This window comes from Mastigoproctus giganteus, chromosome 5 (assembly GCF_048544385.1).
Source record: "Mastigoproctus giganteus isolate SK-2022 chromosome 5, ASM4854438v1, whole genome shotgun sequence".
Lineage (NCBI taxonomy): Eukaryota > Metazoa > Arthropoda > Arachnida > Uropygi > Thelyphonidae > Mastigoproctus > Mastigoproctus giganteus.
Genome location: NC_143579.1, coordinates 235,712,909 through 235,727,571, shown reverse-complemented (window position 1 = coordinate 235,727,571; position 14,663 = coordinate 235,712,909). Strand labels below are relative to the sequence as shown.

Genomic DNA, 14,663 nt, shown 5'->3' with positions numbered 1-14,663 from the left:
ATTTTTGCTAAGTGAGAGTGATGATTACATATGTTATTGCTGGCAAACGTTTTTAAACCGTCCACATTAGATATAAATTGAATACATTTGTATTTATCTCTTGTTTTCACTGCCAAAAGCAAAAATAAATTTCTTTTTTATTTTAATGAAAAGGATAATAAATTTTATTACAAGGGCTGTTCAGTAAAGAATGATCATAATTTTTTTTTCACCAAATACCATTATTAATCATCCATATTTTGATGGTCCTTTTCAAAGTAGTCCCCATTTGATGATATCCACTTACTCTATATAAATTAAATTGCTAATTGGCAGAAATACCACATGAGGGAATCTGATCCACCCTGGTCTGTGGCACATTATAGCCTTAGTTGCTAATGCGCCAATAAAACCCAACCAACCCTGGTCTAAACCTCCCTTACTGACACCTACTTTCAGCAATGGGGAAAGAAATCCCTGGTGAACGAAAATATAAAGTACATGCCCTCAAGAATATGCAAAGCTGCCTAATATATATACAGACACCTCAAAAACAAGTTCTGCCGTTGGGGCTGTGGCTGTCTTTCCTTCTTTTACAGTCTCCTTGTCACTTCTGGTTGAATGTAGCAGTTACACTGCAGAATTGTATGCAGTTAAATTAGCCCTAGAGAAAAAAATCAATGCTTTCGCCAATGCTAGCAGTGTAATATACACAGATTCCATGAGTGCTGTGTCTTCACTGGACAATAAATATTCAGTATTTTATCTCATCATAAAACAAATCCTTTTCTGTTTAAACCATCTAAGGAATAAAAATCATTTGGTGAAATTTTACTGGATCCCAGGACATACTGGTATCACAGATAATGAAAGAGCAGATCGGGCAGCCAAACAACCAAATAGTACAGCACCAGCAATTTACCAAGTACCATACGTGGATTATTTGAAACATATAAAAGACGTTTGTACATTTCAGTGTTCAGAAGTACAGAAGTCGCAAAGGAATAACAAACTGCTCCAAATTAAAGAGGAACCAGCATTATGGAATTCCAGCTTCAGACAAAACAGACAGGAAGAAGTTGTACTATCGAGACTCAGGATAAGAGATACGCACCTAACCCATATGTTTCTTCTCATCGGGGACAACTCACCTCGATCTATGCATTGTACATCACCACTTACAGTCAAACATATACTTTTAGAATGTATGCACTTTTCCCTTTTTAGAAAAAATACTTTCCACTTTCTCAGTCACAATTGCAAGAATCTCTATCACTTACTCACATCATTGGAAATAATGCTAACCTAGTTGAACTGTATACATTCCTTAAACAAATACACCTATATGAATCGATCCGATGACAATGTAGGAACTGGCACATTTTGGCCTATGCTGCCCTTGTGCCCTTAAACACCAATACAAATACAATACATGAGGGAATACAGTGGTTCAGTGTTCTGCATTTGGAAACCAGTGAATTAACTAGTTCTCCCTATGTGAGGTATGGAGTTTGCTGTTGTTGGTGTGTCGATTGTGAAATTTATGTGTTTACCATAAACTGCATTATTTTTTATATTCCTCTTCTGGGACATGATCACAGTGGCATTATATCCAAAACTATGGTATAAGGTATGTTCGTGTCAGACGGCACCTGGGATTTCCCATAATGAGGCATTATTCTCTCACATTTTCTAGTTATCGCCAGAAAAGAAATTTAAAAAATAATTTTTAACCATTCATCAAGGAATAAAAATACATAGCTTATCCAATAAATTTATATATATACAGTAAGACCTCTGTATCCACGGGGGATACGTTCCAAGATCTACCGTGGATGGCTGAAACTGCAGATATAAGTGAACACCTGCTGACCCCATATATAACGTGATTTTCTTGTACATATACATATGCATAATAAAGTTTAATTGATAAATTAAACACACAGTAAGACATTACCAACATTAAATACGGTAATAAGTACAGCAGACTCTCAATTTACCAGGAAGCAAATTAACCGGGACACTTCAAAACACCAAATTAAAAAAATAAGAGGGGGGGGGGAACCAACCAGAAATCATAAAATTCGAGTAATAACTAGAATAGGTATAAACAGATATTTTGCAACTCGTAAATAAGTGACAAGAACTGCCGGCATTATAAGTCATCATTGGGAGATTAGTGTACCTATTATCTTGCAACCCCCTACCACTTTTTGAGTGGTAGGTCTTCATACCTACCACACAAAAAGAAAAAAAAAAAAAGAGACCAAATGTTTAGTTTGATTTAGTGCATCGAGTCGATTGTTGTCTTCCGTCACACCGCAAAAGGATAAATTTTGTTTCATTATTTGTCAGGGATGTCGGATTTTTGTTTTGTCTAGAAATAATGAAAATGATGGGCAAGAGTTGTGCTTTCAAATTAAACAAAAACTTGAAATTATTCAAAAGTTTGAAAGCAGTGCATCCATTAAATCTCTAAAGAACCATTATAATGTTGGTGACCAAACCATACGTGACATTCTAAAAAATAAAGGGAAGCTATTCAATTTAAATTAAAATTGACATCGTAAAAATTAAAATTGTATTGGACATGTGAGTAGTAAGTGTTCAGTTTTTTTTTTTCATGGTTAACCGTGGGTAACCGAATATGGGGGGGCACAACTGTGTGTATATATATATTCAAGTGGTTTGTAAGCTATTATTCTTATTGTAATTATTCTCAAATACTTGCCTATCTTGTGCAGGCTGCAAAGATAAAGCAGTAGGTAAATATTTTTTTATTGACATTTCTAAGTGTGGATAGTTTTTGCCTGTATTCCATGTTTGGCTATACAGCTAGTGGGAGGTGAGTTAGGTAAGTACTTAGGACAGCAATAGACACTCCTGCCCTTGTATTGCACTAATAGCTCAGAGTGTTGAAAAGATTTAAGGGGAAGGATAGCAAATGGAATGTGATTGTAGAAAATACAGTTGGTGCTCAGGGAATCTGGGTTTGCCATATCCCATCCGTATTAGTAACGGCCCTGGATTAGGTAGGTATTTGCAATTTGGAAAGAGTTATCTTTATCTCTTTGTGTATCCAAAAAATTTTTTATGTCTACTTTTAATTTTGAAATGACCATTAACTATTAACAATAATAGTCTCACTAGCCTTAAGAGCTCAATTTTTTGCAATTTCAAAATATTAACCATCAATTTTATGTTTTGAATAGTATTTACCATAATAGTCTCACTAGCATTAAGAACTCATTTTTATTAAAAATAAAATTTTAAAATGTTCACTATAAAGTCCAATTTTTTTATTTTTATGTCAAACTAATGTTCTGAATAGTTTTATATTCCTAGATTTACTAGCTTTAAGAATTCATTTTTTTTTTTTTTTTTTTTTAATTTTAATTTTACAATATTAACCATCAAATTTGCTTTCTGAATAGTCTCACTAGCCTTAAGGATTTAATTTTTATATATGTTAAATTTAAAGTTCAAAATATTAACCATCATACTTACTTTCTGGGTAGTTTTACAATTAAATAGGCTCACTAGCCTTAATAACTGATTTTAAATTTAAAACTAACTATCCAACTTACGTTTAGAAAAGTTAGAAAAAATTAGAAATTAGTAGGTAACTGATAGATATATGCTAAACGGTATCTCTTCAGGATGCCACACCGTTTCTATATATATATATATATATATATATATATAAAAATGGACAGGAAACTATTGAAACGTTAATGGCAACATATATGTACTATTTCAGTACATGTACTGTAATAGTGAAACGGTGTGGCATCCTGAAGAGATACCGTTTAGCGTATATCTGCCAGTTACCTACTAATTTTTAATTTTTATGTAAAACTTTTCTAAACGTAAGTTGGATTGTTAGTTTTAAATTTAAAATTCAGTTATTAAGACTAGTGAGCCTATTTAATTGTAAAACTACCCAGAAAGTAAGTATGATGGTTAATATTTTGAACTTTAAATTTAACATATATAAAAATTGAATTCTTTAGGGCTAGTGAGACTATTCAGAAAGCAAATTTGATGGTTAATATTGTAAAATTATAAAAAAAAAAAAAAAAAAAAAAATGAATTCTTAAAGCTAGTAAATCTAGGAATATAAAACTATTCAGAACGCTAGTTTGACAGTAAATTGTATAAAAAGAAAAAATGGAGTTTTTAAAGCTAGTAAGTCTATTATTATAAAACTAATCAGAACCTTAGTTATATAGTGAATATTTTAAAATTTTAGATTTAATAAAAATTGATGGTTAATATTTTTTTAAAAAAATGTTTAAATTGAGTTCGTAATGCGAATAAGACTATTATGGTAAATACTATTCAGAACGTAAAATTGATGGTTAATATTTTGAAATTGCAAAAAATTGAGCTCTTAAGGCTAGTGAGACTATTATTGTTAAAAGTTGGTGGTCATTTCAAAATTAAAAGTAGACAAAAAATTTTTTGGATATACAAAGAGACAAAGATAACTCTTTCCAAATTGCGTATACCTACCTAATAGGGCCGTTACTAATACGGACGGATCTTGCAAACCCGGATTCCCTGAGCACCAACTGTATTTTCTACAATCATATTCTATTTGTTATCCTTCCCCTTAAATCTTTTAAACACTTTGAGCTATTAGTGCAATACGAGGGTAGGAGTGTCTATTGCTGTCCTAAGTACTTACCTAACTTCACCTCCCACTAGCTGTATAGCCAGGCATGGAATACAGGTGGAAACTACCGACACTTAGAAATGTCAATACAAAAAAAAATAAAATAAAATAAAAAATATATATATATGTATATATTGTTTTTTGCTTAGTTTTCAGTCTCTCCTTAATTTTGTTTATTTTATTTATTTATTATTATTATTTTATGATTTTTTAATAGTTGGATATCCTCTTGGGTTGTTGATCAAAATTCATCACCGTGACAATGCAGTATCAGTCACGAAAAATTGCAGCTGACATTTTGTGTAAACAGCTCTGATTGAAATTAAAAAGTCATGTCCAATTTAGAAATTTTTTAAACAGCCAAAAGGGATAATATGCTACATAATCCCTGGCTTGTAGCCATGAAGGGTGTTGTGTACAGCAATGTGCCTTCTGTATACAATAAAGAGTTCTTCATAGAGGAACAGAAGTTGAAAGTTTCTTCTTATACCAATGGTAAAAATTAGACACATCACTTTGTCATTGCTGGTGAGTGCAATGGGTTATAAATTTACCATGAAATGTGCTTTTAATATGTATGGAACGGGAACCATTTATGACAGACGGAACCTCCCCCATATCTATTAATATATTAGTACACTACTGTAAGTCATCAATGAAAGGCCATAGATGGAGGTGGGAGAATTAGCAGGATAGCAGATGAAATTCAGTAATTTACACATTTATTGAATGTAGTTACTCCTTCAGTGAATAAAAAGAAATGTAATTTATCAAATAAGCATAGCAGTTACAATTTCAAGAAAATTTTTGTCAGTCTGTCGTGTTCTGATAGGTGGAGAAATGCTAGAGCTACATAACATAATTGAATTGGTTAAGGGGGATAAAAAAAAAAGATGGATTTTGTCAAACTTTCTGGATTTTAGGTCTTTTCAGATTTTAGGATTCCAAATATTGGATCCCAATTTTGTATATAGACATTAGTGCATTGTCTCTAGTTCATGTTTTGTACATTAAGGTTATATTTTGAAATATAAGACTAAAATAAAATTCTAAATCTTTTCTGATAATTGTGAACAGTTACAGAGAATAATTGTTGCAGAGAATAGTACCAGGCCTATTGCTTTATCCTCTTGAAATACTTGGATCTCAAAATCTAACTCTTAAATTTGAAACTTTCTCAGTGGGACACAGTATAGTACAGTCAGTCCTCGTATAACACAGTAGTTGTGTTCGTGGAAGCCCTCATGCAATGCAAAATCATGCAGTATAAATAACAGGCCTTATGGGGGGAAATAGGGTTAGGTGCCAACCACTCAAGACCGAAGCACATTTATAACTAAAATCATTACCAGAGACAATTAATAATCATAATAAAATACATAAGTATTTTATTACGTAATAAAATACTTAAGCAATATTTCTAATGCTTTTGCTTTTATCGTATGCAAACTTGTTCCTGATCTCTTCTTTGTCTTGATCTAATGGATTTTGTTACACTTTGAGTTGTTCCTGCTACAAAAGTTGCTTTTATTTTCTCTGCATTCTTTCTAATTGTTCTCAGCATTTCACAATTTTGTATTTTTTTAAAATACAGTGGACCCATGTTTTGAGTACGTTCACTCTATGATATGTAGTAAGCACCGGTCATTGTGATCACATTTGTGAATTGAATTTTAATTCTATTAAACAGCAATTCTATTAAGCGAAAATAGGAGGAATATTATCCACAGGCTATAAAATTAAAGATATATTAAGCACAAATTTACATTTTATTATCTTACCAATTAAAAACTTAATTGTACATGAAAATCAGAAGAATATTTTCCACAGGTTAGCAAAATAAAAATAAATTTATGCTTATGTGCATAGCTTAATTAATATGTACTGTACTAACTAGTTGATATTCCTGTTCACTGACATTTTAGTGGGGGTGTTAAAATTTAAAACAGTAAAAAAGATAAGCAATCAATAACAAACAATACTGCACACACAGATTGCAATTAACACGATACGTGCAAGTGAGAACGGTGTAACAGTTACGAAGCTTAAAAAATAGGAATGAAAAGAAGATTCAGGAAGGGGGGAAACACATTTCACCATAATAACGTAAAACCCACAGAATTCCAGGTGTTGGTATTATCACAAATTCAATAAGATCAAGTTTACTATCTGTTTATAATAGATTGCACTAACAGAAAAGCCCAATAAACTGGAAACTGCTAATTGTTTTTATTGTTTTATGGTTGTGATCTCCAGAAATCCGACCGGACCACATGGTATGGTCGGAGACAATCGTAGAGTAATCTCAAGCGCTGCGGTCTCCTGCCCCTATTAAATGCCATGTTGTCCCAATTAAGCGAAGAAAATCCTGGCTATTTTCTCAATTAAGTTCTGTTCTTTAAGATTTGTCCCAAATAAACAGCTGCCCTGATTAACTGGCGGCTCAAATAACCGGAATCCACTGTATTTTTTTTTTTTTTTTCTCTCTCTGAACCTGCAGTATCTTCACCAGCATGCTTCCTTTTCACACTTATTTCAAGTATTTTACTCATTTTTTAGGGAAAAAAACACAATTACAATATAAAAAAGAACAGAAATGAGGAGGCACACTTGACACACACAAACAAAGCAGCACGTGTTTAGCAACTGAATAAATAATGCAGTAAGTGTTGCATTAAGTTGGGGTGATTCTGGTGTGTTCGACTGCCATTTCTTGTAAATGCAAAGCCAAATTGCGCATAAGCTAATTCAGTTCGTGTTATTTGTGACATTGTACCCCTATTTATAAATAATGTTTGTGTATAAATCATGTATGATTGAATTCATGTAGTGTAAACACGTGTTTATACCGAGGGCTGACTGTATATGGGTGTCCAGTTACTTTTGGTAATATAGTGTATCTGGGTGTTTGGACACTTTCAGCAATACAACTTTATATACATAATCATGTATAAATTAAATAATCCTTATTTAAATTCGTATAATTTTGAAATTTCAAATCTAATATTAGTATGCTTAAAAAAAATCCAGTTTTTCATTATTTATGAAGTAGCCCTTCTGTTAAAGTATTGTAACCTCATATGGTTAGTTCTGAAGTTTGATGATTTCTCAGTAGTGTAGAGGGTGAGAATAATTGAAGTTAATAAAGCTAAGTACATTTGGTATATATATCAGTATTTCCATGTAGAAAGTAGTAAAAAGCTTTCTCATTTTTAATGTATTTCAAGTGTTCACACAATTTCCAATGATTTTTATTGTCATAATTCAAACCCATTTTATAGACCAAAAACCAGATCACTGATTTCTGAACCCTCTCTAATTGTTGCATATGTCTTTTCCATTTGGGAACAGACCTGGGATTTAAGTAAACCCAAGGCCACTGAACAGTATCTTGTGTAACTATAATTTTCTGTAAAAGAAAAGATTCCTCGTCTGAAATTTCAGACTTGGGGTCTTTTGTATGGAAAATAGATTTCATTTTTCAGTATAACTTGTAAATGGTTTTGACCAGGCTCAGTGCTGATGGAATTCTTCCATTTGTTCAGATTACGAACCTGAGGGGGCATAGATTCAAATTGAGGAAAGACAGTTGTAGAATAGATATGCGGAAATTTGCCTTTAGCCAATGGGTAGTTGATTGCTGGAACAGACTTCCATCTGTTGTTGTGGAAGTTGATAGCTTAAATAAATTTAAGGCTCTACTAGACAAACATTTAGAGTTGACTGGATGGGTGAATTGGGAAGGATTTTTTTTTTATTTTTTTTTATTTGGCTGGTGCTGTATAAGCTTGCTTTCTTGTATCTTATGCCTCAACTAATGCTAATCTTTACAACATGATTATCACAAGTTATATTGAAAAAGGATTTTATGTTTTCTTATAATCTGATAGAGGCATACTTATCAGCATTTATATAGGGTCCATTATTTACTGTCCAACTAGTAATCCGATTCAAATCAAGATCCAATTCTCTACAGTCTTCTAAGGTGGTTATAGAAGACAGTAGTTTATCTAATTTATGAAGTAATATAAAGTTTTGTGGAACCCAAAAGGCTCTGTATAGATACTTAGGGTTCTGTATAGACACTTAAAATATCAGTATGATCGTCATTGAAATTAAAGGGTATTATAAGTATACTGGAATAATCATGATATATGTTGGTAAATCATCATCATCCAAATCTTATATCCAATAGGTCAGTGGTTTTCAACCAGAGTGCCGCAACAACATTCCAGGGGTGCCACATAATTTGGGTTTAAGCTACTTAAACTTATTTATTTTTTTGTAAATTTATATATTTATTTCATTATAAAAAGGTGTACAGTATCTTTTTAATTTTGTGGTGATCTATAATTGATGTTTATGTAGTACCTCTATATAAAGAATAAAATTATATATATAATTTGTATTATGAATTGTCATTTTGTTTATAGTTATATTATTGTAATAACTATCATATAACATATTTTTTAAATATTATACCAGGGGACTGTTTCTCTCATAAAATACTGAGTTATTTATTTTCTCACAATAATTAATTCTTTATATTTTAAACACTTAATATAATGGTTTGTACCATTATTAAAGTCAGAATTATGACAAAGCAATTTGTTAAATAATGCAATCTTTTCCACACCCTACTTCTGGTATTAAAATTTCATAAACTCCTCTGACCTAGTGATCATGCTGTAATATAAACAGAAATTACTTTAGTTTGTATTCTATGAAGGTATAGTAAATTTCAAGGGAGGAGTTACTACCACAGATAAAATAATGATTGTAGCAATCAGTTTTGCATGTTGAGAATTGTATATATTTTTTAAACTTGAAATCTCCATTTTATTTTATCATTTTTTTTTTTTCCACCCACAGAGCCAAACTTAAAACTTCGTATGAGAGTTCAACTTGTTAATGCTGTTGGTTTGGATGAAGTAGGAATAGATGGTGGAGGAATTTTTAGAGAATTTTTAAATGAACTCTTAAAGACTGCTTTTGATCCAAATAGAGGGTTTTTTAAAACCACTCATGATTGCCAACTGTATCCTAATCCAGGTGTGCACATGGTATTGCAAGACTTTCACAGGCATTATTATTTTATTGGAAGAATGTTAGGAAAGGTGAGTTAAAGTGATAAAGATAGAAAGCAAAATGATTTCAGTTGTAATTAAAATTGTGGCAGATGTCAAAATGTTTAATTATTCAGATAAATATGTGAGAGGGCAAGCAAACACACTATATTTGATTTTATTTATTTATTTATGTATTTTTGGTTCACTTGATTCCTGCCGACCGGGCTAGCCGAGTGGGTAAAGTACCTGTCCGGCAACCCAAAGGTCGCGGGTTCGATTCCCGCCTCGGGCTTGGATCAAAGTACTGCAAAAACCTTGGGAGGTGCAATATGGCCACAGAAGCCGATGCGCCAACAACTACCAAATCAAAAAAAAAAAAAAAAAAAAACTTGATTCCTAGAGAGAGGATAGCCCATATCACACCTATTTCAGATTACATTAGTTATACACATCTGCCAATTCTTCTGATTTAAGTTAGAAATTTTCTGATAATCAGGTTGTCTTTAAATTTTTCTGATAAGTTAGTTTTCTTATTGAAGTAGGTTATTTTGTTTATTAGCTTGTTATTTTTAAAATACACATATATTAATAGATCTAACAATCACTTGGCATCACACAACTGCCTAATTTTTTATTATTATTTTTTTTAGTTATTTATTTATTTTATTTATTTTTTTTTTTCAGTTTGACAACATTTCTTGATCTTTGAATTGTAACATTTATTAAATGTAATTTTTTTTTTTAATGAAAAAATTGAAAAATGCTGGATTTTTTTTGTTTTTTGTTTTTTGTTTTACAGATATTATTTTCAATAAAACAAGACTTTTAATAATTTTGCTGAAAACAAACAAAAAAAATAAAATATGTTCATAAAATATAAACACGAAACTATTAGTCAGTTCCATTTTACAGTTCTGAAAACCATTGAGCATGCATAAATTGAAATGTGCATGTGTGCTAATATTTTTTATCAAATAAATAAATAGTTTATTCTATAAATGGATGGCTAGAAGAGTTTACAAATTCATTACAACTACATACATATTGAATTATTATTAATGGCAGCCAGATTTTCAGCATCACAGCCACAATAGGCTGTGCTTATATTGTGGCAGCATACAGTCTGAAACCTAAGTTTTACCCATTAATCTTGAACCAAAATTAGCATGAAATAGTTATTTGCAACTTTAGTTGAAAAAAATATGCTGCCCCATCCTGACTACCCATTGATAGTTGATCATGTCCTAACCAAGCATTGCATGTCAGACACAACTGCAAATGTGTTCATAAGCCAGTGAGGAGATGGTAGTACAACTATCAATGCAAGATGCTGTGATTGATAGAGTTAACAGACTTTCAGCATGGAACGATAATAGGGTGCCATATGAGCATTTGGTGTGTTTGTGACTTTCCATAACACTAAAGATCCCTAGGTTGATGGTTGATGATGTGATCTGCAAATGGAAGTAGACTGGTGCTGAAACCATCACAAAAAGAACTGGAAAACCTTTGAAGTTTATGGAATGTGTCAGGAGAACCCTGCAAAGAATTATCCACTCAGAACAGGTCAGCATTGTCACAGCGCACACACACACACACACACACACACACACACACACACACACACACACCCTCAGTGAGATAATTGGGACACATGTCAGCACCAGTACAATGTGAAGGATGCAGTTGCCCTCACGCCACTAATCATCCCAAATACCATCTAGTTTGGTGTAATTCTTGCCATTCTTGGACATAGACCAATCGAAAGCTGTTCCTTTGGGTGGTGAATCACAGTATATTGTCTACTAGTATGATGGTCGTGCTGGTAGTGTTGTTTGTGGTTTTATGACTCAAAAGCTGCTTCGGCTATATTGTGCCCTGATGGTCGTGCCTGGGTGTGGCAAATGCTTAGAGAAAGCTACCTGCCAGATTGTATCATCCCAACAATTAAGTTTGGGTGGCAGCAGCATGATGGCCTGGGGATATTTTTTGTTGTTTGGCCTGGGACCATTGGTTGTTTTGGACAAAACCATGAATGCTAAGGTCTGTCTAGGCTTCCTAGACAATGATGCATTACTTGCATTGTGTCAGCACTTTGGGGAAAGCCCATACCTGTATTAGCAGGACAAGCTACACGTCTTACTGCTCTGTTGTGACGGACTGCTTTAAGGACATTAACATCAAAAAGTTGGACTGGTCAGCCCAAAGCCCTGTCATCAATCCTATGGAGAATCTTTCAGGTGAATTTTGATTGTTAGATGTATGTGAGGAGAGGACTACCCAAAAAGTAGGGCTGTACTGGTCATCACTTTCAAGGCCAAATGGAAGAAAATATTGGAGGGCATTTACAAAAATCTAGTGGAGTGTTCTATGGAAACCAGAGGCTGCCATCTGTCATAAAAGCTAAAGGTTTCAGCACACATTATCAGTTTTTCTGTAAATAAAAGTAATTTGTAGATATACAGATGTCTGTATATTAATGGTAGAGCAATGTATATCTGATTTTATATATTATGTTTTGACAGGTATATTTATACAGGGTGTCTCAAAAATACACGGCAAAACTTCAGGATTGAGTTCCTCATATGTAGACAATAAAAATATTTTATATCAACATAGTTCCGGAAATGCTTGGTTCCCGAGTTATCAACCAGAATGTGTTATCTCCCGCAGGTGATTTCCTTCATCACATGGTACTCCATTCAAAAACTCCCTGTGCCGAGGCACATCTGTGGAAAGAAATTTAAAATTAGGTTCATTGAATTTCATGATGGCATGCATAATATAACCACTGCTGCTTACAACATGCATTAATTAGTTATTATTAATTTAATTTGTAAGAAAAGTCTAGGAATTCTGTTCAGGCATTGTCTTAACTCCCTAGCTAGATATCTATTAACCCACAGGATTCAGTGCTGGGCCCATTGTCATTTTCAGTATTTATTAACATTATTGATGAAAGTATATCAGGCTTAATGTCTAAGTTTGCAGATGATACAAAGGTTGGCAGGGTGGCTAATGACAGTATGCTACTGCAATAGGATCTAAAAAAATTAGGCAAATGGGCTGAGAAATGGCAATTGAAGTTTAATATTTATAAATGCAAAGTACTGCATATGGGTGGCAGTAAACCCAGAGTACTGTACCAACTGTGTAGTACTATGTTCAGGGTAGTGGAAAATGAAAAAGACTTGAGGGTAATTGTGCAGTCAGATATGAAGTGCTCTGAGTAATGCAGACAGTCTTCCAGGACAGCTCATGAGATTTTGTCTGTGATATACAGGAACTTTGCTAGCACAAATAAGGAGTTGATTATCCCATTGTATAATGCAATAGTTAAGTCACGTATGAGTACTGCATACAGGTCTGAAGGCCTCATTTTAGGAAGGATGTAAATTATTTGTATTATACCATTATTTCCCATTCTTTTTGTAGTTCCGTTAGGAGTGTAATTACTATTAGAAGTATTTTTACTAAAGCTATAAACTAAGTTAAAACATTATAAGCTTAGTGTATAGTGTAATTATATAATGTAATTTGGTAACAAGATTATATATTTATTTATCATAACCCGGTTGCAAAATAGCATAGTATGTAATACATAACATAATCTGGTATTAACATGCATTGTTATATTCATACTTCTTAGCTCATGTGATAATTTTAATTAAATTTATGTAAGAATCATGCCTTAAACAAGAGCAGTAAAGTAAAAAGCTCAAAGTGGTGGGAAAGCTTTGGTTCAGCAGAGAGGGGGGGGAAGAGTGAGTCCTGCTGATTCTCTTTTAAATCATGGCTATTTTTATTGTACTAACTGTGGCCTTTTTGCTGAGTTATCTCTAGTGATATTTGAAATTAGTATTAGCCATATAGTGTAAGGAAGGCAGAGGCTATTCTTGTGCTTTCCAAAAAAAAAAAAATTCTAAAAAGTAGATAAAAAAAGAAATAGACAAATTGTGCACTTTCTTCCTCATGTAAGTAACTAACCAGTTGACTTTTGGATTTTTTAAATTGTCAAAGGCTCGCTGGCTAAAAGAAAACTTCCTACAATCTAAATTAAACCTCAGCCCCTGTAATTTGAATTTATGATCCCTAGTTCTGGAATTCTTTGTAACAGTGAAAATTTTACCTTCATTCATTTTACTAAACACTCCCAGGCCTTGTAAACCTCAGTCAGGTCTCCTCTAAGGTTCCTGGTTGCCATGCTCTGTAGCCAACAATCAGTCTTTCCTTGTATAGTTGGCCTTTTGATGATCTCACCATGTGAGTTACCTGTTTTTGGACCTTTTGAAGAAGCTCAGTCTTTTTTCAGATGAGGTCTCCATACTCGGACAGTATTCCAAATGCAGTCTTACAATTGCCTTATGTAGCAGGATTATGACCTCCCTATCTCTTCGATGTCTATTTGATAATCATTGCTAGGACACCAAAAGCTTTCCTGGCTGTCTGTTTACACTGCTCAGAGAATTATCCACCCATATCATAACACCTAGAACCTAGATATGGTGGGGGGGGGTCTTTCTATGCTTTTTTTGTAGAGAGTGTGAGGATCTTGGTGCCAGGTCAGCATTTTCTGATGGGCATATATATGAGGGTTTGAGGAACAGAGTGGATGCCTTTAAGGAAATTAAAAAAGGAACCCTTTGAGCACTCAGCCACCTAGCACAACACTGGAGATTACACTTAGGCAACACAAGGCATGATGAGATCCTCCACAGTAGTGTATGTTGGTCCAAAAGGAGGCAGCTGTTGTCAGTGACTCAATCATCAGGTAAACAGGAAACATGCTTTGTAAAAAAGATAAGCAGAATAGAACCAGGGTATGCCTGCCTGAGACAGAAGTTGTTGATGTTGTAGGGCACCTATAATCTATAATCTTTTAAGGGCACAAAAGGTGATATTGTTTTACTTGTTAGTACTCGTGATATTAAGAATAG

The 14,663-nt window shown here is 33.2% G+C and overlaps 1 protein-coding gene across 2 annotated transcripts in view; it reads left to right on the top strand.

The window, feature by feature from the left end:
* Window positions 1-14,663, top strand: part of LOC150086301 (ubiquitin-protein ligase E3C) — a 298,426-nt gene that overhangs the window by 231,386 nt on the left and 52,377 nt on the right. For both annotated transcript variants that reach the window (XM_090374458.1, XM_090374459.1), the window contains exon 19: window positions 9,530-9,774. In XM_090374458.1, the coding sequence (XP_090230584.1) occupies window positions 9,530-9,774 (245 nt within the window). The remainder of the gene's footprint in view (window positions 1-9,529; window positions 9,775-14,663) is intronic.